Source organism: Lathamus discolor, chromosome 1 (genome assembly GCF_037157495.1).
Source record: "Lathamus discolor isolate bLatDis1 chromosome 1, bLatDis1.hap1, whole genome shotgun sequence".
NCBI classification, from domain to species: Eukaryota; Metazoa; Chordata; class Aves; order Psittaciformes; family Psittacidae; genus Lathamus; species Lathamus discolor.
Window position 1 is genome coordinate 148,815,109 of NC_088884.1, and position 26,937 is coordinate 148,842,045.

At 38.4% G+C, this 26,937-nt stretch overlaps 1 protein-coding gene across 9 annotated transcripts in view; it reads left to right on the forward strand.

Moving 5' to 3' along the window:
- The window catches only part of LCORL (ligand dependent nuclear receptor corepressor like), a 96,875-nt gene that overhangs the window by 42,052 nt on the left and 27,886 nt on the right, over positions 1-26,937 (forward strand). For 7 of the 9 annotated variants that reach the window (XM_065699905.1, XM_065699932.1, XM_065699878.1 and 4 more), the window contains 4 exons: positions 7,227-7,306; positions 7,577-7,706; positions 14,935-15,189; positions 25,598-25,685. In XM_065699905.1, coding sequence (XP_065555977.1) covers positions 7,259-7,306; positions 7,577-7,706; positions 14,935-15,189; positions 25,598-25,685 — 521 coding nt within the window. In that variant the 5' untranslated portion in view covers positions 7,227-7,258. The remainder of the gene's footprint in view (positions 1-7,226; positions 7,307-7,576; positions 7,707-14,934; positions 15,190-25,597; positions 25,686-26,937) is intronic. The other 2 variants (XM_065699941.1, XM_065699950.1) reach the window with 1 other exon arrangement.

The following is a 26,937-nucleotide window of genomic DNA, read 5'->3' on the forward strand; positions in this document are numbered from 1 at the left end:
GAGGAAACTTAGAAGGGGAAAAAAACAGCTTATAAAAGGTGTAAGCAAGGACATGTGGCCTGGGAAGAATACCGGGATGTTGTCTGGGAAGCTAGGGAGCAGGTTAGGAAAGCTAAGACCCAGTTAGTATTAAATTAATCAAGGGATGGGAAAGATAACAGAAAGGGATTCTGTAGGTACACTGCAAATAAGACAGACTAGGGACAGCATGGGCCCTCTCCAGAAGCTATCAGGAGAACTGGCTGCCCTGGATCTGGAGGAGGCTGAGGTTCTTAATGACTTCTTTGCCTCAGTCTTCACTGGGAAATGCTCTGACCGCACCACCCAAGTCATGGAAGGCAGACACAGGGACTGTGAGAATGAAGACCTTGGGCCCACTATAGGAGAGGATCTGGTTCGAGACCATCTTAAGAACCTGAACATACACAAGTCCATGGGACCCAATGAAATCCATCCACAGGTCCTGAAGGAGCTGGCGAATGAAGTTGCTAAGCCACTGGCCATCATATTTGAAAAATCATGGCAGTCAGGTGAAGTTCCCGATGACTGGAAAAAGGGAAATATAACCCCCATTTTCAAGAAGGGGAAAATGGAAGACCCAGGGAATTACAGACCAATCAGTCTCACCTCTGTGCCTGGTAAAATCTTGGAGCACATTCTCCTGGACAACATGCTAAGGCACATGAAGAACAACAAGGTGCTTGGTGACAGCCAGCATGGCTTCACTAAGGGGAAATCCTGCCTGACCAATTTGGTGGCCTTCTATGATGGGGCTACGGAACTGATGGACAAGGGTAGAGCAGTTGATGTCATCTACCAGGACTTGTGCAAAGCATTTGACACTGTCCCACACGACATCCTTCTCTCTAAATTGGAGAGACATCAATTTGATGGATGAACCACTTGGTGGATAAAGAACTGGCTGGATGGCTGCACACAGAGTTGTGGTCAACGGCTCAATGTCCAGCTGGAGACCAGTAACGAGTGGTGTCCCTCAGGGATTGGTGTTGGGCCCAGTCTTGTTCAACATCTTTGTCGGTGGCATGGACAGTGGGATTGAGTACACCCTCAGCAAGTTTGCCGATGACACCAAGCTGTGTGATTCAGTTGATATGCTGGAGGGAAGGGATGCTATCCAGAGGGACCTTGACACGCTTGTGAGGGGGGCTGATGCCAACCTTATGAAGTTTAACCATGACAAGTGCAATGTCCTACAGCTGGGTTGGAGCAATCCCAGGCACAGCTACAGGTTGGGCAGAGAAGAGATTCAGAGCGGCCCTGCAGAGAAGGACCTGGGGGCGTTGGTCAATGAGAAACTTAAGATGAGCTGGCTTCAGTGTGCACTTGCAGCCCATAAAGCCAACCGTATCCTGGGCTGCATCAAAAGCAGCGTGACCTGCAGGTCAAAGCAGGTGATCCTGTCCCTCTACTCTGCTCTTGTGAGACCTCACCTGGAGTATTGTGTGCAGTTCTGGTGTCCTCAACATAAAAAGGACATGGAACTCTTGGAACAAGTTCAGAGGAGGGCCACGAGGATGATCAGGGGACTGGAGCACCTCCCGTATGAAGACAGGCTGAGGAAGTTGGGGCTGTTCAGCCTGGAGAAGAGAAGGCTGCGTGGAGACCTCATAGCAGCTTCCCAGTATCTGAAGGAGAGCCCATAAGGATGTTTAGGAGGGACTCTTCGCTAGGGACTGTAGTGACAGGACAAGGGGTAATGGGTTAAAACTTAAACAGTGGAAGTTTAGATTGGATATAAGGAAGAAGTTCTTTACTGCAAGGGTGGTGAGGCAGTGGAATGGGTTGCCCAAGGAAGTTGTGAGTGTTCTATCCCTGGCGGTGTTCGAGGCCAGGTTGGACAGAGGCTTGGGTGACATGGTTTAGTGTCAGGTGTTCCTGTCCATGGCAGGGGCGTTGGACCTAGATGATCTTAACGTCCTTTCCAACCCTAACTGTTCTGTGATTCTATAAAAGATCTGCAATTTACATTGCTTGCAGAGGATTTTTGGTATTTGATGCCCCAATGACTTTGTCCTGTAGATTAAATTAATGTTTATGTAAAATATGAAGTTGTAAAACTGTTTTTTTTCCCCTATTTTCAAGAATGTGCATCAGGAATATTTCAACATTTAAAGCCTGTTTCCATGTTTGACGCATCTGTAAATCTGATTTTACTGCTGGAGTAACTGCAGAAGAGATGGAGGAGCGCTAGTTTAGGATGCCCACCTTACCTTAATATTTTTGGTTCATTTTTATAGATAGAGTCTGTAACTTCAATAATACTATTTGAAATTGCTATGTTTTGTCGAAACCCAGTAGAGGTAGAACTCACAGTATAGGATGCAAGGCTATTTTTAATTTGAGGTCTGAATTGATTTATATAGATTAATACAGATTGCCAGTGAAATTTGTTACAGATTTTCCACTGTTGTAATTTAAGTGCCACTTTTCACTTTACAGGTGTTTCAAACTATGATACAAAGTAAAAATGTTGCCTTTTTAACAAAATATACAGTTGGCACAGTCAGAACCCTATTTTTAGACTCTTGGCAGTATCTAAATCGCTGCATCTTTTAAGGTGTCCATTTTTCTCATCATAACCACTGAACCAGTACTGTCAACATGCAGCATTATGTTCCATTAGCAGGAATGTATGTTTCCTTGAAAAAACTCAAGAAATTATATGGCTTTCTTATCCAGAAATGTGTGAGAAACAGCTGAAATATGTGGTGCTTAGCTACAACAGCTTTTTTTCACTTACGTTGTGCATCAAACGCTTTGCACAAGTGCAGGTAGATGACGTCAACTGCTCTACCCCTGTCCATCGGTTCCGTAGCCCCATCATAGAAGGCCTCCAAATTGGTCAGCCAGGATTTCCCCTTAGTGAATCTCTGCTGGCTGTCACCAAGCACCTTGTTTTTCATGTGCCTTAGCATGCCTTCCAGGAGAATGTGCTCCAAGATTTTACCAGGCACAGAGGTGAGACTGACTGGTCTGTAATTCCCCGGGTCTTCCATTTTTTCCCCTTCTTGAAAATGGGGGTTATATTTCCCTTTTTCCAGTCATCGGGAACTTCACCTGACTGCCATGATTTTTCAAATATGATGGCCAGTGGCTTAGCAACTGCATTTGCCAGCTCCTTCGGGACCTGCAGATGGATTTCATTGGGTCCCATGGACTTGTGTTCAGTTTTATCTTTTTTACTTTCCAAAGAAAATCCCTTGTAAACATCAGATACAATCTTTCTGAGAAGCCAGACTGAAATAGCCACCGTACAACAGATAGTTACCTGAAGGTTACGAAGTTTTATTTTTGTTACACTGAAATTCTTGCAAGTGTACCTAGGACTTACCTTGGGCTTGCCTAAATGGTTCTTGTCACCTCTGTTACTCAGCACCTTTATTTCTTTTTCCCTTGACAGTTTTGGTACTGCAGCTTCTGATTGCAATGTGAAGTTCTCTGTCTTGGCATTTGACCTTAGTCATCTCCTGAACAAGCTTGAGGCTTCTTGTGTCATTGAGTCCTTAAGGCTTTCTAATTCTTTGCTTCTGCCCATTTTCAGCTAAGTAGATTCACATGTAAATTGTTATTCTTGACATTTTACTTACAGATACTTAGCTGAATTGTTAGAAAGCTTTTCCTCTAATCATCTGGTTTCTGTGTGTTTTGTGAGATATTCTCTTATGGACAAAGGAAAAAGTGTCTCGTGAAGGAATAGCAGCTCTCATCATTCTTTCTCTGCCAGGGAAAACCCCCTCTCTTTATACAGGATGAAAGGTTTATTTGAGGGTGTGTTTTATTTTTTCATTAAGTTGTTCTGGAATATCTATTTATATATGACATAATGGAATGAAAAAATATATTAGAAACATGAATCTATAATATTCAAGTTTTCATTAAATTAAGAATGTTAAGATACATGATAAACATCTCAGATATTCTTATATACCTATTAGGAAGCAGTAGTGCCATACAAAAAGAAAGGGGATTGTTTTGTCAGAATTGTGACAAATAGCTAGAAAATTTATTGGGACATTATTGTAATGATGCAGAAGATGGTGAAAAGTAAGGGTTAAATTTTTTTAAGCTATCTCATATTTACTAGGCAATTATTTCACATTTTAAGAGGTAAATGGAATCTGTTCAGTGCTGATATCTGTATTAATTTGTTTAATTCGGCATGACTCCTTGAGGAACAAAAAGTGGTTTGGGGAAATAAAGATCTGAATGGCTTAAGAAATTAAAAAAAAAAAAAAAAAAGTACTAGTTTTTGTTAGAGTTCACCTTTTTATTCTTTCTGGGATCATGGTTGTCTCTGAAGTTAAAAACTGGCAGTGGTCTCAGTATGTTTCCTGCAGTGGTGACATGAGATTGTTGGATGTCAGGGATTTGATATATCTGATATATATCTGCTGTCTGATGGCAGTTTTGCTTAGCTCACTGTCATACTTAAATGTGGAATGCTGTACATAGTTTATGCTTCTTTAAATAAATTTAGTATTACTTATGTTTCTCAAGGTTTGCTTTTTTGGCAATACACAAGGACTGCTCTCTAGTTAGTCTCTTAACAGTGGAAATTCAGGATTCCATGGCAGAAGAATTTCTCTTAAAATATAAAGCATGTTTTGGAGTTACGCGCAGTATCCCAGCATCCATAAGCAGACTTCCTGAGGTTGCAAGTGAAGCTGCAAAAACACAAATTTGTTTATGAAAGAAATAGTGTGGGGTTTTTTCATCTGTGGACATCTTAAAGGAATAAGTATAATAGGCTGAGACAGATTAATTCAACAGCAATAACTCATTTTGTTACTGCCCGGTCAAGAAAAATCTCATATCTGTTTCTGACCATCGGCTGTCCAACCTGTCAAAATTGCTGGTTTGCATCCCTGGAAGCATATAGCATATTGTTAATACAGATTTCTATTCTCAATTAGTATTTTAGAGCTGAGTAAACTAGATTTAAATAATAATACAGTTATTTGGGTTATGTTCACACTCAAGACGTTCATTTTTGCAGACTCATTTTATTTCTGATGGCCCCTCTATGATAATGCATGTAAGAGAGAGTAAGGGCTCAGCAGTTGTTGGGGCGGGGGAAACACCCCAGCAGACAGTGCGGTCAGAGAAGAGGGTAGGGAGGTGCTGTGGGCATCAGAGCAGGGAGTCCCCTACAACCTATGGAGAGGACTGTGGTGAAGCAGGTAAAACCTGCAGCTTGAGGAGGACCATATCAGAACAGATAGCCACACTGCAGTCATGGAAGATTCCACACTGAAGCAGGTGAACATGCCCCAAAGGAGGCTACAGCCCATGGAGAGCCCATGCTGAAGCGTGCTCCTGTCAGGAATTGCAGCCTGTAGAGAGAAGACCATGCAGGAGCCCATTTTCTGGCAGGAACTGTGGGTGTTTAGAATGATCCTTTCCTGAAGGACTGTGCCCTGTGGAAAAGACACACACTAGAGCATCATGAAGAGCTTGTAGCTGTGGGACAGACCCACACTGGTGCAGGTCATGACGGCCTGTGGGAAGGATCCCACGCCAGTACAGGGTAAAAATGTGCGGAGGAGAGGCAGACAGGAACTGTTATAAACTGAGGACAGGTTCTGTTTCTTATCCTCCTTGCACTGGTTGGAGTGGGGAAGAAGGTAGAAGAATCAGGAATGAAGGAGTGAAATTGAAGCCTGGGAAGAAAGAGTGGTAAGATCATTTTAGTTTTGCCTTTCTTATCACGCAAATCTGTTTTTATTGACAATAAATGCAATTAATTTTCCCCAAGTTGAGTTTGCCTTGCCTGTGGCAGTAACTGGTAAGTGGTCTCCCCGTCTTTGTCTGGACCCACAAGTTTTTCAATCTTACTTTCTCCCCCTGCCCTGTTCAGGAGGGGGAGTGAGAGAGTGACTGCGTGGGGGTTGGTAGCCAGCCGAGGTCAACCTACCACAGTGTGTTACTGAAAGCAGATAATCCCAAGAACCTCCCTGGTAGAACTGTGGTTGTAATTTACTGGTACAGACAAAAGCAAGAAACATATTTGGTAATTAAGGTCGGGGAGGTGTTAGGTTGTAAGTGCATGAGCTGGAAATGGATGGGATGGGCAGGACCTTGGTGTTGTAGTTAATCAGGGTCATTCACCTGCCAAAATGGTGCAGCTGTGGTAGACTCATGCACTACTAGGATACTGTAGGAAGAGTATTGTCTACAGTTTAAGGAAGTCTGGTGTAAATGTAAAAGAAAGGCATCATCTTGACATCTTGGTCACCTCTGTTCAGGAAATGGGTGTTCAAGTGAGAATGGTGCAGAAAAGGTGGTTGCAGATGGAGTGCAGAGGGTTGAATCTCATGAGAGAAAACTGGGTGGACTACATTAGCCTAGCAAAATGAAGTGTAAATGGCATGTAATGATGTTCTCTACAAATACATCAAGGTGCTAAATGCATAATTATTGTTTATAAGAACAATGTTGTCACAAAAGCAAACTGGAATAACTTGCCATGAGTAAATTTAAACTAGAAATTAGAAGGTTAATTTTGATTATTAGCACTGTTGGTCTGGGACAAGCTTTAAAGCAATTGGTGGTTTGGGAAGAAAACAGTATATGAGGTGGAAAACTTAACTTTTGAAATGGGGCTTAACTTGTTTAAAGAAATGTTCAATAGGAGAAGGTTGGACTTGGTATATGCATTCTGCTTAAGTTCTACATTCCCTCAAGATTAAAGTACACCTTCTGATAAAGCAGACAAAGCTTTCTAAATAAATCAAGTGCTACAAGTGAGTATAAGGGTTTGTTTTACCTACAGTAATGATATCAAGTCAGCTAAAATATTTGAAGTACAACACATGTAACTGAAATGGTGAGGAGTCCATATCTTAATTCCTAGCTTAGTTTACTACAGGTTTGTACACTTGTTTAACACTTTGCACGGTGTTAAAATGAATGCTGACTGGAATTCAGAGCTTTATTTACACTATTCAGATGTCCCAAGTAACTGTGATAGGTAATTAATTGAAATGTCTGAGTTTACCTTTCCTCCTAAAAAACGTGCCCTCTATTTGAAAGTTAAGCTATGTGAGCTAGACAAGAAAGAATTGAATACTACTGACTACATTGTAGCAAGAAATGTATATTACATTATGATGGAATTTATTTAAGAGAATTGGAGGGTGTGTATTTTGTTCTCAGAATCCATTTTTGCTTGTTTAAAACATCTAGCTTTTTTTTCTTCTTTTAAGACTGTGAGCCAGAAGAGCTAACTGACTGGTCTATGGATGAGAAATGTTCCTTTTGTAATTTACACAAAGAAACAGTCAGTGTAAGTATGAACATGATATCAAGCATGACTCCCCAGCACCCAAGTTTTTGTGTGAAAGTAGGAATTGGAGAATTGAATTTTGCAAATAAGTTAATACTGCATTTTGACTCAAGATAGTTTGGCTATGAGAGGGAGTGAGGTGGTTTGGCTCTATAGTAAGTATATTTTTAGTGATTCTTCTACTCAATTTTAGCTCAATAATTTAATTGTATATCATACTACCAGTAGACAAATTTCTGAAAGATGTTATAATCTTTGTATGTCTTCTAGGATCGTGCATCAGTTATCGGTTCTTCACAGTCAACACCTACAGAGGAACTGTCATCTCAGGGCCAGTCCAACACTGATAAAATTGAATGCCAAGCAGAAAACTATCTAAATGCACTCTTTCGAAAGAAAGGTAATAAGCATGTCTTTTATATTAACAGAAATGACACAAATCTAGATGAATAAAATTATTCAGGGTTTCCTTTTCATTTACCTACTGAATGTCATTTCTCTTCTTTATTCCTTTTGTTTTCCTTAATCTTTTTCTCTGCTTACTTGAGTCACTGAGTTGAAGCACTGCTCTTCCTATTTGGCTTTTCTGTTAGTCCTGTCACATTGTGTGTTATATTCTTGAATCCCTGTTTTTGGCATTTTATTGTTTGGTTTGGGTTTTGTTTGGTTTGGTTTTTTTTACCATGACCTGCTACTTCATTTTTGTGCCAAGTTCAGGTGCCAGTCTCTGGAATTTTAAACATTTAAACATTTCCTGTTCCTAAACTTTTGACTTCTAGTTTTCAGCAGGAAGACTGTTTTTAGGTGAGAGAATGTGTATTACAGATTAGAAAATGGTATTTGACATCTTCTCACACAAAACCTGATACTTCGGATATATCCAAGTCAGAGGTTAAAACTTCTTGTCAAAATATATACTAAAAGAATTAAAGAGCTAATTTAGTAGCTCTTGTTCTTTGGCACTCAGCAAGTTATAGCAGTACATGAATGACTTGACAAGTCAGCTTGGTTCATATGAGTTACTTAGCTAGTCACTGTCACCAGCAGCAGAAATACTAATTTTCTTCCTTAAATTTCTGTGAATGCAGCTCAGTAACTACAACTTCCACAGGTTTTTCTTAGGTTTAGTAGATGTACTTGGATGTCAAAATAACTGAGTGTGAATAGGGTGACAGCCTTTTCCTTGCTCCAGCAAAGAATTAGAGTGAGCCATGTTCTCTTCCTTCACGTAGGTGGGAGAACAACCCAAAGCTAATTTTCTCTTTTACCTTGCTATGGCATGAAGAGATTACTGTGCCCTTGAACCTGGGGTGTGCTGAATATTTTTCTGTACAGGGCATCTGTCTGTTCAGCCTACATTTTGCTTTGGGCTTTAAATGGAGTGCAACAGCATTTTGAGCCTATCTTTGTTCCTTGGCTTTCTTTAAAACTATTTTCCATTTGAAATAAAATATCCAGTGAAGTTGCCACCTCATTACTTCTGAAATTCTTGTTGTATTTTCATCACAGACTCAGTTGCATGGCATCTCCCTAGGCAAGTATTTTAATTCCTTCAAATTTCTACTTTCTCATATCTGTTCTTGGGCTTGATGTACAGTGTTTTTAAACATTTGCCTGCTTCGTGCTTCTGCTGGAGATGCTGTCTTTTGATACTCCTTGAGAGGAACTTTTATCATGGGAGAAGTGAAACTTTGCATGACCTTACTGGAGTGAGTGACTTCTGTGAAGTTTTTCACAAAGAGCATTTCGCTTTTAGCATCTCCCTTAGGTTTTTTGATCTGCCAGAACAGTAACGCTAGGTTAAAAAGGTTTTGTCTACTGAATAACAAAACCGAAGTCTTTTCTGATTGTTTTTGTGATTCTCCGAAGGACTTGTGTATTCTTATGTAAAAGGTACTTTCTGCGGAGTTTTCTAAAAATATTGTTTCAGTTCAGATTCCAGTCTCTTAAGTCGTTCAAATGATTGGAACTGAAAAGGAAGAAAAACTCCGTATCTACAAAGGGCATGTGAAACCAATTTATGAGGTATTTAAGTAATTGTCTTGGCTTTATAGGAGGAAGATTGAAGAGTTTTATTAGGAAAATGCCAAGTCTGCTTTCTGAGGTTTTGTAAGTTTTTTTAGATCAACTTGGGGAAAAACTGTCAAAAAATTGTAAGCAATTGTTTAGATAAGGAACAGTTTTTATAACTGGTACTAAAACAGATATACATACACACACACACACCCCCCATTCCTCCTCTCCCCCTAGAGAAAGTAGAATTCTTGTCTGGCTATGTTTAAAATGGCAGTAACACTTGTTTCTGTCTTTTGATTGGTAACTCCTTAAAATTATATGCTGTCTCTTACTATTGTAACTAGCACAGATTTCATTTTGGCCCCCTGTGAACAACTTCTAAGACTAGTGAGCAAATCTGAGAGTTGCTTTTATTGGTCTCATTATTATTTTATTTTAGAACAAGTTAGTGTGGGGCTGAGTTTTGTAATTTTCAGGCTTGCTTTTAGGTGAGGATTGTGGTGTTTTTTTGGCACGAGGAAATTAGTTAAAAAGATATCAAAACATGCAGCCAAGTTATATCATTGTCCACAATGCGCAATCTTCATGCATTCATAAGATGAGGAATTGTCTGTAGAATCTTAGACAAAGATGATTCCTCTTTCCTTTTAAGAAGATGATAGAATTACTGCTAAGATGGTAAACTAAGTAACAGTCTTCCTATTAGGAACCTATCTTAGCTATGTATAAAAGACTAGTTTTGTAGATAGGGGTCTGTATGAAAATCCTGCCTTCAGCAGACACCTGAGTTAAAGCCAAAGTAATTTTTTTATTAAACTTTGATTGTTTCCATTAAATAATATATCTGAAACCCAGGTACTTTCTTCCTAAGTATGACATTTTTCTTTACCCATTCAGTGTTGAAAGCAGAGTAGACTGTGATACTTTTCCACTTAAATAACATTAAATTCCACCCATTTTTTTTGTCAAAGAAACAATTACTAGGAAAAAAACATGATGTGCTTTAAAAAAATACTTATTAGTCCCTGTGACTGTTAGTGTTGCATACGTGATCATCATTACATGGCAGAACTGAAATTGTTGAGAGCTAGAGCAGACATTTTGATCATGGATAACTAATTTTCCTGGTTCTCTATGTATTCACACTGTATGTTCTTTGAAGCTTTTTTCCATGCAATATTAATGTGACCTTTTAAAACAAAAGTTAAGGGAGCGGAGGGGAAGAAAAAGATAAGGTCATTTAAATACATTGACTGTGAATCAGGTTCTGTCTTCAGGACGTGACCTGCCAGGAGAAGATGGAAACCTGAAAAATTTTTGCAGAAATTAAGTAATTGAGGCACAAAACTGGTGGGAGAAAATGGTCAGGATGACTTAAATCTTTCCAGATTCTCTGGGCAACTCTGTTGAGTATGTTCAGTGCTGTATTTCCATACCAAAATAATTCCCCTGCAAGCTTTTTGAAGTTTGTTTTTAGGTATCTGTATTCTAAAATATTTCCATTCATAATTAGGGCTTTCTTACATCATAGCGCATACCTGCATTTAACTCTGAGTTCTCCTGTTCATTGCTTAGTTATATCTCAGATACACAAAGATATCACTTGCTGGTCACGCTTCTTGGACAGCATATGTCTAATTTGGCAGACCTATGAAAATGTAATCTGGCACATGTAATCTCAAACTACAAAAAAGCGTTTCTTTCTGAGGTGTAGTTTTGAGGTGTATTCACTACTTAATCCAATAACTGCAGTTCCTTTTTAGTTAATTTTAAGAAATCCTTTCAAAATCTGAAAGGTTTTCTGTAGGAACTCGTGCAGTCAATTCATATGACACTCTGCTATCCCTTTTCATCAAGTTCATCAAGAAAGAATGTTTAGCAAGATTTCAGCTGCTTTCTTAAGGAAGTAAAACATACTTTTTTTTTGTGTTGACTGCCTGCTTGCCAGTGTTGCTGTCTTCACTAAATTCTGAATTTCTTGGTCATTTTCCACTGTGTTTGAGAAAAACCTTAGAGATATGAATGTATGTAGAGTAATGAACATGACCATCTGAGAAGAGGAAGGAAAGATGTTGAATGTTGAACAGAAGACTAGAGTGAACTTGGCCCTTATTCCTTCTGTTGCTGACCAGTCAAGTTAACTAAATTAATTATGATACATGGCCCAGAATAAATTGCTTTATTCTGTTTTTAACTTGCTGGTGATCTGGCAGTGAACTGGACAAGTTTACAAGTAGAGCTAAGAATACTGCTGGGACAGCTTGGTTGGTGTCTGTTGAGGCGGGGTTGCTCTGGAAAATGTGGCCTTTTTGTGGGAAGGTGAGAGCTGGAGTGAATACAGGAAACATGCCGATGAGTAACCAGGTGTTTTTAGTTCTGCTGTTCTCACAGCATGATTTTAAGGTAGGAGGGCAATTTGCTGTTGATTTCCAGTGGTTTTTGGTATTGTATCAGAAGAGAAATTAAGGCACTATTTTGACTTTCTAATGAAAAAACAAATACTGATTTTTCAAGAAATAGAGTACCATTGTGTAGCACTGTTTTGGGAGATTTTAACTCCTTGCCCATTGTCCTGCCAAATGCATGTGTAGGTCTGAACTATCACTTAAATCAGTTGCTACATTGTGCATTGCAGTCTAATAATCACACATTTCATTAATATAGAGAGTAGTTAAGTATATGGATTTTAATATTAAAACTACATAAACTGAGGAAGTTTCAATCATAAATGTCAGCTTTGAATTAAAATAAATCATTGCAGTTAGTCATACACATTGTCTTTATTACTGCCTTCTCTTGCATTCTGTCTGTAATTGGACAATCACAAACAGAACGTATCAGATTATATCATACAAATGTGTTACTTAGCCTTCTCTTATCCTAATAATATCAGGAGATCTATCGTTATCTGAGAGAAACTAGAGGAACATCAGAACTACTTTTTATTCCTGATCCTTAAAGACTGTTCTACTGGATTTGAGGTAGTATGTATGCACATACATCATCCATGGAGTAAATACACATGCCTCATGTTTTAAATCAACTATGTGAAAAAAGAAGCTTAAACAGATGTAGGCATGTAGATTTAAAGTTTTGTAAGTTGCTATATTCATGACTTCTAATAAGGCATCTTAGCAGAAAAACTTTCTGGGTCATTCAAAATATATCTGGTGCCATCTGCTGATAATAATTAAGAAATATTTGCTAGTGATACTAAGCTCAGAGACCTAATACTTACCCCAGAATACAATAAGTTGTGTTTAAAAATTTTAGGTGAGTAATTACAATTTCCCATGTGTAGTGAAACTTTCCTACCGTGAATTTAAAATCACAGGTCTCTACATGCTTTCATTGTATAATAGTACAGACTTACAGCCTTTGAATGTAAGTAATTAGACTTTATATAATACACATGAAGTGCACGTACCCTAGTCTGGTCATTCAGGAGTCTTATATTGATGAGACATTATGTAAAAGTTGCATTTACCCTTTAAAAGTCCATTTTCTTCCAAAAATGTACAGTGTGTAAAAAGAAAATAGCTTATGAAACCACGTAACTTTTGAGTATATGACGTCTCATTTCTGGTTACATCATTTGGAGAGCTGTGAGAAATTATTTCCAACTTCAAAATACTATAAATTCTTCCTCATAATACAAATTATATATCTCCAGCTTCATTCTCTATTAGGAAGCAAAGCATCATTAATAGGAATAAATCAAGATCAGCTTTCCAGTACCCCTGAGGAGGTTACTGAGAAGGCAGGGTCAAAGTCTTTACAATGGTGCACAAAGGGACAGTGAAAGACAACAAGTTGAAACAAGAGGCTCCTTTTTGTGTAAGGAAAAGTGAGGGCAGGTAAGAAAGTGGAACAGGCTACCCAGCAAGGTTGTGCAGTCTCTATCAATGGAAGTATTCAGGACTGAACTGGATAAAACCCAGAGCAACATTCTTTGATCTGTCTCAGTGGTCATTCTTGCTAGTAGATGGATAAAGCTTCATTGGCATAAAATGCTTGAGCAAATATGCTGAGTGGTACTCCAAACTACCTATTGGGAAATTTACACTTTGCATGCGGACATCTACCTGATCTAGTCCTTTTGGTTTCTCCACTTCCCTGAAAACAAAACTCAGTTTGTCTCCTGTCTTACCTGTTTCAGAGTATGTTATGTATCCCAGTAACTGCGACCATGTCCTTTGGTGTTTCTTTAAGGCAATCCAGGCTGACCTAAAACCTGATTGTTTTGTACCACATTCATACTTCCCTTGAATCTTTAAATCCGCTGTGATTTGAAGATCCCTTTAAATCCCTTGTGATCTTGGTGAAATCTGTTTCATTCATTACCTGTGAACTCAAGGATGGGCATTGGTTAAAACATCAAAAAGGATACTTTTGGTTTGTGTAGAGTTGAAAGAGAAGGAACAGTGAGGTACTGAAATGAGTACTACTACTACCACTTTCAAGAATAACATAGATCTTTCGAGTATAGACAATTATGCTTGTTTTGTGAAATAAAGTGTTCTGTCATCAATGCAGTTTTACACTGATGAATAACACAGCTTGCTTTAAGTGAGTTTCTTAATTACATTGTTATTCTAAGTATTGTTACTTATACATAGTTACTTATGCTTTATTTTGTTGAATCTTTCTGGCACTTATATTCAGATCCTTTTCAGAGATTAACAAATTAGTTTCAGCTGTGCTTGTTAACAAGATGTTTAACTTTCTTCTAGCTGACAGATAACATTAAAATAAATTCATAGGTATCTTATGTTTGATCCTTTTTTGGGTTTTTTGAAACACTTCTCTCAATGGGACTCTTAGACACACAAATGAAAAATAAGGTACCTGAAGCTTAGAATAGGAAATGAAGCTTTTCTGCCAGATGTTTTTATTAGTAGAACTTTGAAAATGACCTGAAAATCCTGTGAGATTTTACAATAAAAATATACAACTTTATTGTAAAATTCAATTGCTTGTATTGCTGCAGTTTGTATGGGACGTTTCAAGTAGCATTGTATCAGTTTTGACATTGCAATCCTGATTCTACAGTGGGGATTGTAATCTAATATGTAGGTGAAACAAATTTTGTCTCTTTAAGATCAGCTCCTGAAAAGTGCAACTGTTCTGTTATGAAAGGGACTAATAAATAGTACTGCAATTGAATTACTTTTGTTATAGTTGTTCTTTGAAAGTGACTTCATTATGTATCAATTCATAGCTTTATTTAACTTCTGTTTGTATTCAGTTATTTTCAAAAGTGAACATGTGCAGTCTACAAGTGAAAATTCAACTTGCTTGCCAGCAACAAATAGAGATTCTGACTCCCATATTTGAATTTTAGATCTACCCACATAGTTTAACTTGCCTGCTACAACAGAGGAATGAGATAAAAATTACTGATGTGTGCTAAACATGTTCTTCAAAGTGACCTCAAGTTAGAAATGCTAGTAAGAAAAACTTGCATACATCTGAATGAATGTGTTTGTTATACATGTACTTATTATACACATTTATTTGGCTTATGGGAAGTATTTATTTAAAGAAAAGTAATGAAATTTGGTTTTTTTAATGCATCTGTTGCCTGTGTTGTTCTTGTTTTTTATTCCTAGATCTTCCTCAGAACTGTGATCCTAACATTCCCCTAGTTGCTCAGGAATTAATGAAAAAAATGATCCGTCAGTTTGCGATTGAGTACATTTCAAAAAGTAGCAAAATTCAAGAGAACAGAAATGGTTCATCGTTTGAACCAAGTCTGATATGTAAAAGTATCCAAATGAACCAAACGGAAAACTCCCTTCAGGAAGAACAGGATAGCCCTCTAGACCTCACTGTGAATCGAACTCAAGAACAGAATACTCAGCAAGGTAAACGTCTATATCTGCTTATTTGTGTTTTGCTGTTGTTTATTGCCTTTTTAAGTCTTACTCATTTAAATAAAAATGTCTGTGTCAGATATCTTCATTTAATTTTTCCGAAGTGGTAATCAGTATATAGGAAAAAGAATTATCCTATGTGATTAAAATAAGGTTGAAAGAAAATTGGCATGGCATCAACTTAACACTTAAAGAAAACCAATATATTTTGCTTTAAGCACCATGAAAAAAATACTGTAAGAGAGCTGGCTAGGGGGAAACCACCAAAAAAACCTCACCAGCCAAAACCCCATGTTCTTTCAAGAAACATTTTTCAGACTGTGTGTGAGCAGAAAAAATACTCTCATTTCTGAGTGCCTGCATTAAATAAGTGGTATTGGAATTTCTTTCACATACTGAATCCAAGTCAGCTTACCTGTGACTGTCACTGGTAACAGTGGTTCAGAATTTTGTTGAAGAAGTAAATGGTTCTTAAGAAGCTTCCTGAGAAAAGAGAGGAGGATAGAATCATAGAATAGTTAGGGTTGGAAAGGACCTTAAGATCATCTAGTTCCAACCCTCCTGCCATGAGCAGGGATACCTCAGACTAAACCATGTCACCCAAGGCTCTGTCCAACCTGTCCTTGAACACCGCCAGGGATGGAACATTCACAATTTCTCTGGGCAACCCATTCCAGTGTCTCACCACCCTTGCAGTAAAGAACTTCTTCCTTATATACAATTTAAACTTCCACTGTTTAAGTTTGAACCCATTACCCCTTGTCCTATCACTACAGTCCCTGACGAAGAGTCCCTCCCCAGCATCCTTATGGGCCCTCCTTCAGATACTGGAAGGCTGCTCTGATGTCTCCACACAGCCTTCTCTTCTCCAGGCTGAACAGCCCCAACTTCCTCAGCCTGTCTTCATACAGGAGGTGCTCCAGTCCCCTGATCATCCTCGTGGCCCTCCTCTGGACTTGTTCCAACAGTTTCATGTCCTTTTTATGTTGACACCAGAACTGCACACAATTCTCCAGGTGAGGTCTCACAAGAGCAGAGTAGAGGGGCAGGATCCACCTCCTTTGACCTGCTGGTCATGCTCCTTTTGATGCAGCCCAGGATACAGTTGGCTTTCTGGGCTGCTAGCCCGCACTGCTGTCTCATGTTAAGTTTCTAATCGACCAACACCCCCAAGTCCTTCTCTTCAGGGCTGCTCTGAATCTCTTCTCTGCCCAACCTGTAGGTGTGCCTGGGAGTGCTCTGACAAATTCCAGGATACTAGAATTTCAGAGAACAAAGGTCACTGTGTCAGCCCTTGGACACATGTATTCTTTAAATACAGAGTGGTTAGAATGATGCAAATAGGAGATTTGTTTAGGAGGAAATTTCTGTACTTCATTCTTTAATCACAGACCAGTGCAACTTTCTTAATTCAGAGTAAAGCTAAAAAAAAAAATAGTTTGTCTTGCTATCCTTTACAAAAAGGAAATAATTTCTTTGCCTGAAGGAATATTGCTGTCCAAAACTGTTAACAATATCTTACCTGAATATTGTGAACTTTAGACTTGATTTGGATTAGCAGCCCTTTTCAGGAAGGGTTGTGACTTCATGTGCAACTGAAAGCAGTGGCGAAAGCAGTGGCAAAAGCAGCTTTTGTCTTTTGCAGATACAGGAGTCCATCTTAATCCAATAATACTGCAGACCAAAGGAAAAAGTATACCTAGGTCATGTACTGTACTAAAGAAGTTAAAAGAAGGTAGAACTGCAGATCTTAGTTCCTGAGAAAAACATATGTTGGTCAGGGTGAAAGCAGATTTCATATGTGTGTGCTCAATAATGCAGTCGTCAATAAGATGATACATGCGTGGGGGGGGGGGCGCGGGGCAGTAGTCTGACATCGATTTACCTTGCTAAACATACCTAGTCTAGATTAAAGTTTAAGCATCCTTTTTCTTTGTCATTAAGTCATTGAGAAAATGTGGAATTCCTGCTTTTGTTCTGCATGGTTACCAGAAACCAGTTCATGCCTCCTTTTAGTGAATACCTTGTACAGATTAAATACTGAGGAATTACCTGCAGTGCTTTGACATACCTCTGCTATGGATGAATTGACAGATTTTAGAGATTTATAATTTGCTGGGTTGAAGCATATTTCTTTTGCAAGGGCAATAGAAAGTACTTCCCTAGTATCAGCACTGTAGCCTGTTGCTTACTTCAACAGCTGCTTATAAAGAATAACTAGTTTAAAGTGTCCTTGAGGGAGCAGAGTTCCCAGAGAAAGGTTCTGGGCCTTGCTGAGCCCAAGTCTTTGAGGAATGAAGGGGAAAGCAGAGGGTGAAAAGGGCAGGAATAGGAAGAGAGTTCTGCTGCCACCCTCAGCTATTTGAAAATCTATTGATCTGTTCAAGAATAACTTAAAGTTTAGAGAGATTGAGGTATTTAAATCTTTTTTTATACTATTTGTATTTTTCTTATGACAAGGCTAAACAACAAGTTCAGAATTCTGCATCTTCAGCAAAAGATCTGAGGCTAGAATATTTGCTCAGCATACATAATTTACTGTGTGAAACTCATATACTGTGTAAGATACTGTAGATTCTAAGAACATACAATGCCATATTTGCGGGAATGCTTTGCAGATGTTAAGGGTGCTAGTCTTGCTGTGTAGTTTGGAGCTACTGAAATGGGAAGTATTGAAACAAAGCTGCAGCTGGAGAAAGGCTTTAAGCCATCTTTTCTACCAGCGAAGTTGTAGTGCACTTAGCATTTCGCATCAACATAACATAGCAGTTTTGAGCTATCTTAGCTTTCCACTGTAGTGGTAGCAACACAAGCAAATAAGATCAAGATGGAGAAAGTCAGTCCACTCTTTTTATTTGCATTGTGTTCTAGGTGTAATGATTCAGGAAGAGTTTTTTCAATTAGCTGTTGTCAGGGACTGTGTATTGTTATTTTACCTACTCTTCGCCTCTGTCCTTTTCCTGAAGAAAGCTTGGATATGTTGACACATTACATGCTTATGGTAGGGAATCATGAAATTTTTCAATTGGATCATTTTTAAAAGTACATTATTCTTTGCCTAACAGTATACTTCAGTTTGAAGACTCATAAATTGTACCATTGTTCCCTTCTCAGTAGTGTCTTTCAGTTGTCATGCAACTCTTGTTATTATTTGCTATTTATAATTCCTGTTACAATTTCCAAATGAAGTGGCAGTAACAAAGTAGGAAGTTCAAATTTGTACATTTCTCTGATGGATCATCAAAGGTTCAAGTCTGTCTCAGTTCAAGTCTTGTGAAGCAGATAACGACTTAAATTCATTTTCCAGTTAAGCAGATGCTTTGTGTTTATAGTAGTCATCTTTAAGATTAATGATCTAAATAATAAAGCACTTTGTTCCTTTACTGTGGCAAAGATTCTTGGACTTGAGAGGAAGGAATTAGTTTTATTTTCCAGATCACTAGAAGCATTTTTGGGGTTTTATTTTGCACTGAGTAGATCCAAGCTAAATGCTAGCTCAATACTGAAAAAAGATTCTGCCACTGAAGATGTCTGGATGATCTCATCTTCATTTAAGACACCTTCTTGCTTTCCTTCAGTATCTATTGGTCATTTCCCAGAATATTCAGGTCTGACACTTCAAGACCTAATATCCCTCTGTATTGGGTTTATGTGGCCAGGTTTTGGTAGCTGGGGTTGCTGCAGGGATTGCACCTATGGAAGAGGTCAGCTCTGCAACAGACGCGCAGCAGGCCAATGTGGAGCCACATCCAAGAGGTTTCTGGTGCCTCTGAGAACTTATTCAAGAAAGAACAAAAATGCCAGAAGGCAGAGGAGTGAGAAACAGCAGGGGGAACAAGGTCAGAGAAGGAGGTGAAAAAGGTGCTCCAGGCACCAGAGCAGGTATTTCCCTGCAGCATATAGAGAGGACCATGATGGAGCAGGTCTTCTGCTGCAGCTCATGGAAGACATCACTCTGGGGCAGGTATTCACACTGCAGACAGTGGAAGACCTCACATTTGAGCAGTTGGATATTTCCTGAAGCAACTGCAGTCTTTGAAGAATTCACAATGGAGTAGGGGAAAAGCATGGAAGAGGAAGGACCTGTAGATTGTACTAACCCCCCATTTCCAATCCTGCTTGTGCTGCCTGGAGATGGGGGGAGAATGGTAAAGGGGGTGGGAGTGAATTCGAGCCTGAGAAAAGGTGGAGAGGTGCTTTTACTTTTGTCTTATTATCCAAATCTATTTGAATTTGCAGTATATCAGTTTTCCCCAAGTCTGTTTTGCCTGTGATGGTAATTGGTAAGTGATCTCCCTCTGTTTATCTTGATGATGTTTTGCATCTTATTTCTCTCTTCCCTCCCTGTTGAGGAGAGGGAGTGAGAGAGGGACTACATGGGGGTCTGGCTGCTCGCCAGGGTCAACCCATTGCACCGCTGGTACTGAATCATTCAGTACTGAGTATTTAAGCACTGGCATCCAAGTATGTCTGGCTGGTGCCTGACTGATGGCAGAGTTCCAGATTATGTTCTGCTTTCTTGTACATGTGGAAGTGTGGTAACTTAGCAGGGTACTTTGATTCCTGTGCACCTTGCTGCTAAGTAATTAGGCAATTTCTTCATGGTCAGTCAATTCAGAGCAACTGTCTCAGATACCTATATCTTGCTCTTTTTTTTCCTAATCCATGTAATTCTCAAGACTGTCCAGGCTTTGAAAAGAATGCTCTTTATAGTGAAAAAGTGTTTTGTGTATGCTGCATCTAGCAAAAATTCAGTGGTATTGTGTGTTCTTGCAATACTATTTGTCCTCAAAACTAAGACAATGAAAAGGCAATATCCTCGTAGAATAAAATATTGAATGAAGAACAGTCTTGGAATATCTTGCAGTAGCTTGTTATTTTCTTGTGTGGTAATGATGCTGACCTCTTTGGGGAGTGTTCCAGGGGCAGTTGACTTTGGTGCAGAGTTCTCTTTCCCCTGATAGACACAGGAGAGTTGATCACTCTCAGGCTTCTAAGCAAAGTGACTTACAAGAGGCAGAAATATAGATAGGTGGAAACAAGTTATCTGATAGTTTATCTTATTCTTGTTGCTGTATCTTCTAGGAACAATGACAGTTTTTAAGCATAGCAGAAAAATGAAGAGAATTTGCGTAGACTTCCATGTTTCATTAATCCATCATAGATTGGAAGACATCAGAAGGTAGCTGGCAATGTGGGACACTTCACACTGTGAACTTTTTGCAGCTAGGCTGTAGCTTTGTCATTGTTGGCTATTACTGAATAAGTAGGAAAAATAAGGATAATCCAAGCCAAAATCCTTTTAAATGATTTAAAGTAGCATTTTATTATCCTGTTTAACAATGTTCATTTGATTTCACCAAAATTTGCAGCAAAATAATGATTTCTGAATAATGGACCAGAATTTGGAAACAGTTCTTAATTTTTTGAAAAATAGTTTCATATTGTGAGAGTCCATGTTTAAGTTAGTATGGCAACTGGGCTCACAACATGTATGGCCTCTTGTTTGCTGTGTTCAGGGCTATTGAAAGAATCCCAAACATTACTAAAAATAACCTTTTATTTTCTTCATACATTGTTCTTACCATCTGTATTAGGGAAAACACTGTGCTTTTTAAAGGTACACATGCTATATTTGAGCTGTATGTATGTATGTATGAGCTGTAAATATATTCAAGAAACAGTTTGTTTAATGCTTCTACATGATAAGGTAACCCTAAAAATGTATGGTTTTGGGGGGCAGTAGGTGTTTATTTATTCCTTGGCTGCCTTGGTGGCTAACAGCTGCTCCTTGTCTGACACTGTCTTGTTTGCTTCTCTCTCGATGGCACAAAGGGAGAAAATAGGAAGAACAGGGAGGAGAGCTCATGAGTTAAGGATACTGTCATTGCTTATCGCTTGCCATCATGGGCAAAGAAACTCTGCTTTGGGAAAATTAACTTAAATTATTGTCTATTAAAATAATTACTTCAGGTAGTGGAAACAGAAAGACACATTACAACACCATCATTCCTCTCCCTTTCCCAGGCTCAGCTTCACTCCAGACACCCTTTTGACCACCACCACCCCTGTGGTGCAGAGGAATGGGTATGGAGTGTCTACAGTCTGTACCAAACAGTTTCTTCTCTGCCATTTTCCTCTGCCACTGGGCTTCCCTCTGCTGTTTTCTTATTCTTTTTGTTCCCTTTTTCTGTCTCCACCCAGCACCTTTTACCCTTTCTTAAATGTGATTTTCCAGAGGTTCTGCCCAAATGGCTGCAGAGCTCAGCTGTGTCCAGCAGTGGGTCTGTTGGAATTAGCTAGAGAACTGTCTATGCCCAGCACTGGGTAGCCTCTGGCATCTCTTTGCAGTCACTGACAAGACTCTGCCATGGGCACCCAGTGCATAGCCATGTACTTTTCATCTAGCAGTTTTTCGTTTTATGAAATACCATGTGAGGTCAGCAAAAAGGCGCTAGTTCGAGCAGTAGCGAAGAATTAATTGTCATTCTTAGTGATGGTTGTCTGAAAACATTGTATCCATATGCAGCAGCACAGAAAATAAACAGCAGAAGGCAAGGCATCATCAGGAAAGGTACTGAAGACAAGACAATGTAATTTTATTGCTATGAAAAACCTGATTGAGGTTTACCACAGTGTGAGGGACAAGGTAAAGGGAGAGTTACTTACTGAACTGCACAATATTAGAACTAGGCAGGGCTTGCTGAAACTTCACGGAAGGGAAAAGCATATAAGGGGCAGCTTTTGCACAGCAATTTGTGAATATCAGAAACTGCTGTGACAGGAGGTTGTGGAGATGGACACTGTCACTGGGTTCAAAATAGACCTTAGGCAACTTCCCAGCAAACTGAACTAAGGCCAGAAACTAAAGCTGGAGTAGACAGGGATGTTATCTCTCAGATCCTTAACTTAGTGATTACTGGAGAGCTACTGGGAGAGCAGAAGAGGAACGAGCTGAAGGTGGTGGCCAGGCTGATGTGCTCTCCAACACTAGGAGTGGTGTTTTCCCATGCCTGGAGACTGAGGACTGGGTAGAGAAGATTGTCTGACCTAGGAAGGACGTTCATAATAGCTAGGGAGAGGTTTCCTGAAAAGCAGGAGAAAGAGGTTTGTTAGAAACACCAGATACAGGAATTCAAGAGTGACCCATACAGTTATGTTAGTTATTCTTCCACTTCACGGTCATTTTGAAGATGATCTTTAATCACACTTAGTTATTTTTTGGTATTGCTGGATCTGATGATCTGGTGCTGAGAAGCAAAGACTAGAGGTTGAGCTATTTCTTTGAAGATCAGAATAATTTAATTTGCACAGAAATAACGTTCATGAGCAGCAGACATGAAAAATTACTATCTTTTCTATATTATCCAGAGTTACTTAGTACTGTTTATGAAGACTGTTGTCTTGGTAGTCATGGCTTCAGCTAAAGAGTAGATGTAATTCCATGCCTTTTATTAAAATTGCCTTAGAGTGGTTTGGTTGTTTTGGTTTTTGTTTTTGTTTTTTTTTTTTGGTTTTTTTTTTTTTTGTTTGTTTGGTTGGTTGGTTGTTTGGGTTTTTTTGTTTTGTTTTGTTTTGTTTTGTTTTTTGTTTTTCCTGATGTAACTCAGTTCCTGACGGAATTCTTGCCTAAATGCCTATTTTGAGTGATTAGAAATAGAAAATTCTGGCTTGGTTAAAAAAACAAACTTATTTCTACCTTGCAAGTTAACAGGTTTTCAAGGTTTGTTGTCAACGCATAGGATATGTCTTTGCAAACCTTTTGGTCTTGTACCTAATGAAAAGTGAACATCTCTACTGTTTGTGTGTTTTATATATATATACACACACACACATTCACTTAATTAGGTAGCATTTCATTATGTCTCAAAGATTTATAACAAATGCTGTCCCTTTCCTACCAGTTGTAGGTGCTCCTTTGTTACATAATAATATTTGATACTACTAGAAAGCAAGGTGATGTACCAACCCAAGAACTACTGTGTATTTTTATTGAATCTATTTGTCTTATCACCCCTTTCTGCATCAGTTTTGGGGGGGTTGTGTTGCTTGTTTGGGAGGTGGGGGGAGAGGGGCATGATTTGGGTTTCTTGTAATTTTGGGAGGGGGTGTAATTTGAGTGAAATAGCTGAATAGAATCCTGGTGTGTGGTGACTTTGTCTGGTATTTTGTATGTATATCAAATTTCTGGCATGGTTCTCTTTCGCTCCTGCTGAGGATCAGCTTCCCATAAAGAATTGTCTTTAGAGAGGTGTCATATTCTTAATGCTTACATATGCTGTGTTGGAGGAACAAACTGTCTTGAACCTGAAATGACTCTTCAGTTCTGCTTACCCTTTAGGGGCACAAGCTGTATCTAATTTTTGTTTTAGGGACCTGTATTTTCAGTACTGCCTTCTTTTTGGTAATTTTTCAACTTATTGGTGGACTTACCTTGGCAAAGCCAGTTCTGAAAGATTGGAAATTAAAATATTTTTTATTGGATTTTGTTATGGAGTGTTGCAAGAGTCTTTGGGTTTTCTTTGTTGGGTGGTGGTTGATTTTTCTGAGGTTTGGGCTTTTCTTTTTCTATAAAAATCTAGTTAGCTTCATTTTAACTTTTTTAAAGTTCGAATACAGAGAGTATTAGCTCTTGATGAGTTGTGAACTTTAAAGTCACCTTTTCTCTAGTGATCTCTTTTAAACTTATTTTATCATAGTGCCTATGAATATCATCTGAAGATGGAGAAGCTGTTGTGAAAGGGAGCACACACAAGCACTTAAGAAAGGGAGGTGTACTTTGTGTGACTGACACAACACAACAGATTAAATCTGTTATGCAGACTCGAGGATATTGCGAGCTTAGGTATTTCTGATACTTTACAGCTGGGTATGCTAGATAGTCCTTGAAAAATATTTCTGTAGAGCTTTTAATTGGCTTTTCCTTCTGGAATATCAGGAAGGGTGATTAACTAGTCCTTCCTGTAGCTTTCTTAGGGTTAAGGAAGACTTTGAAAGGAATGTGTTCAGGAGTGAAGGATCATCTTTGACAAGTGACATATTTATAAATATTTTTTCACTCAGGCTGAGTAATGCTACTTCTTCTCTCTTCACCTTTCAAATAATACAAAATAGTTGGGAGAAAACAGTCAAAAATGAGGAAAACCAGTCAAAATTAAATAGATGGATTTGATTACTACACAGAACTATTTCTGTGCAACATTGGTACAAAAGGCAGTTACCCTAACAATTTTTCTGACTTTAAGTGTTGGCATTTGGACTATTCAGCTAATGCTTCATGTGTGGATCTGAGGCTGTGGGAAAATAGATACAGTTGATGATGTTTTAGAAATGACATGCAGTAACATGAAAATGACGCTAATGTAAAAATGGGTAGCATAAGCCTTCTTGTAGATCTGAATGTTGAGGTACATGTTGAAACACAAAATTGAATTTGCAGAGGTCAGGCATACAAAACAACCAAGTTTGAAACAGAAAACCAAGGAAGAAAGGTATGAAATTAAATATATTTAGGGGATTTGTCTATAACTTAAATGTGCTTTTTTTCTTTAAGATAAAAACAAACTAAGAGTAATACATGTGCTAATTAGCTGCTTTAAGTTTCAGTGTTCTTGAATATTGATTTAAAAAATGGTTTTCTATTTCAGTACTTCATAGACTTCAACAGTCAACTATAAATCTTGAATTCAGCATTTGCCACTGACTTAACAGAGTGGAATCCCACCCCAGTTTAGGTCTTGCCATTTCTCTAGTTTCATTATTACATGTATGTGGGGGCAGCAGGGGGAATATGTGTAAACAAACTGTTAGAACATTTAATGACATAGGTCTCGTGCCCAAAATTCTGTATTGGGCTGAAGCTGTCTTCCCAGTTACTGGGATACTGCTGTTTCATCCAGTAACCTGGTCGGGTCTCACAGCTGACCCTGCTCTGAGCAGGGGGGTTGGTCTAGAGACCTCCCAAGATCCCTGCAAGCCTGAATTATCGTGTAAGTCTGTAATTTAGTTATTTCAGTTTTAACTTCAGTATCATGTTTGGTTATTTACAGTATGTAGATATGAATATATGAATAAGTGCATTGCTTTGTTTGCCTTGAAAGTAAACAATGCAGTATATACGCACATGTGATTTTTAGGGAAACAGTCATGTGTTCCTTTTTAAGTTAGATTCTTCTTTTCAATTTTATTCTCAATAGGATGTTTGTACTTCTTTCTTAATTTTAAAAGTTTTGTTACAAATCATATCTAAAACCATTTGCTGACATTGTTAAAGGCATGTCAGTAATTTCGCAAGATGAAGTAACTGCTTAAAAAATTTGCCATAGGTCTAAACGTTTGCGAACAAAATTTCTGAGATCACCATTAAACAACTGCTATCACCACTACTCATTCTTTGCAGGGGATGGAGTGCTAGATCTCTCTACAAAGAAAAGCGCAAGGTTGGAAGAACCAAAATACGACTCGTGTTCTGAAAACTCAGTGTCTGGGTAAGCAATGCTTAGGAATCTTTTCGGCTCATGTAAAAGACAATCCAGGTTTCTCTCCTCTGAAGTCAGGTTTTGTGTTCATAACATATTTGTATATACTGACACACACGTGGTTCCTATTTTGCTTTCAGAAGAATTTTTGTCACTCATAAGTGTGTGTCTATGTATATATCATATGTTTCATTTGTCTTTTTCCTTTTTTTTCTGTTTAAAGAAAAGTTATCAGAACAATCACCAAACTTTAGTTCATGTTACTAAAAATTACCTGAAAATTTATTACATAACACATTTAAAGTAATAGGGTAGTAGAAGATGTAAATACATTCTTTCAGAGTTTACTTAGGAAACTTCAATTTTGGACAAAAATGAGTATGTTAATATTTAGATTTAAAATATTCTTCAACTAACATGAACAAGTTAAATGACTATCTCTAATATTCCTTAATAAGAGAGAGAGAGCAAGCAAGCGTGCGAGAGAGAGCTCTTAATCATCATACTTACACTTACATCATGGTTCTGACTATGGTGTGTGGTGGCAAATGGTTAAATTTCTTTATTCAGCAAAAAAAAACATTGCATCTGCGGAAAGCTACCACAAAACTAGTGAAATGCATTGTTTTGTTGGATTTTGTTATGATCTTGGCATCTTCCCATCCACTAGCCATAGCAGGACCCTTTTTGTCACCTGTATGTCTTACCAAGTAACTTACTACAAATAGAACTACAGTAGCAGTATTTTTCAAATGGTGTAAAATTGCATTTTATTAATTTGTTGATATGAAGAAGTTTTAAAACAAAAATGGCTTTGTAATTAGAGAGCTGTAAATAGTGGCTAGAAGTCTTTAATACTGTGTTTTATCTTGCCAAAATGGACTTGATAGCTACAGCACTTTATCTTATCGTTGTAGAAAGCCTAGTTTTGTGTAAGTCTGGGGTGTTTGTGTGTAGCTATGTACTTATTGCTGCAAATTTTCTATGAGGGGGTTGACTCTTTTATTACTTGTTTAGCGGTAACGTCACGTTTCTACTAACAAAAACTCCTTCAGGATTTGGGTATTTAATGAAACGTTAATTGTATAATTAAAATTATAAGTGTTGCTCTGCAAGCATGTGAACAAGGGGATATAGTAAGCACATGAGAATATTATCAAATGCTGAGCTAGGATATAAAGTTCTTGGAAGGGCTGCTGTAGAAGCCACCGTATGATTTTTGACACACTGTCCTACCAGAACTGTAACATTTTGCTAGGAT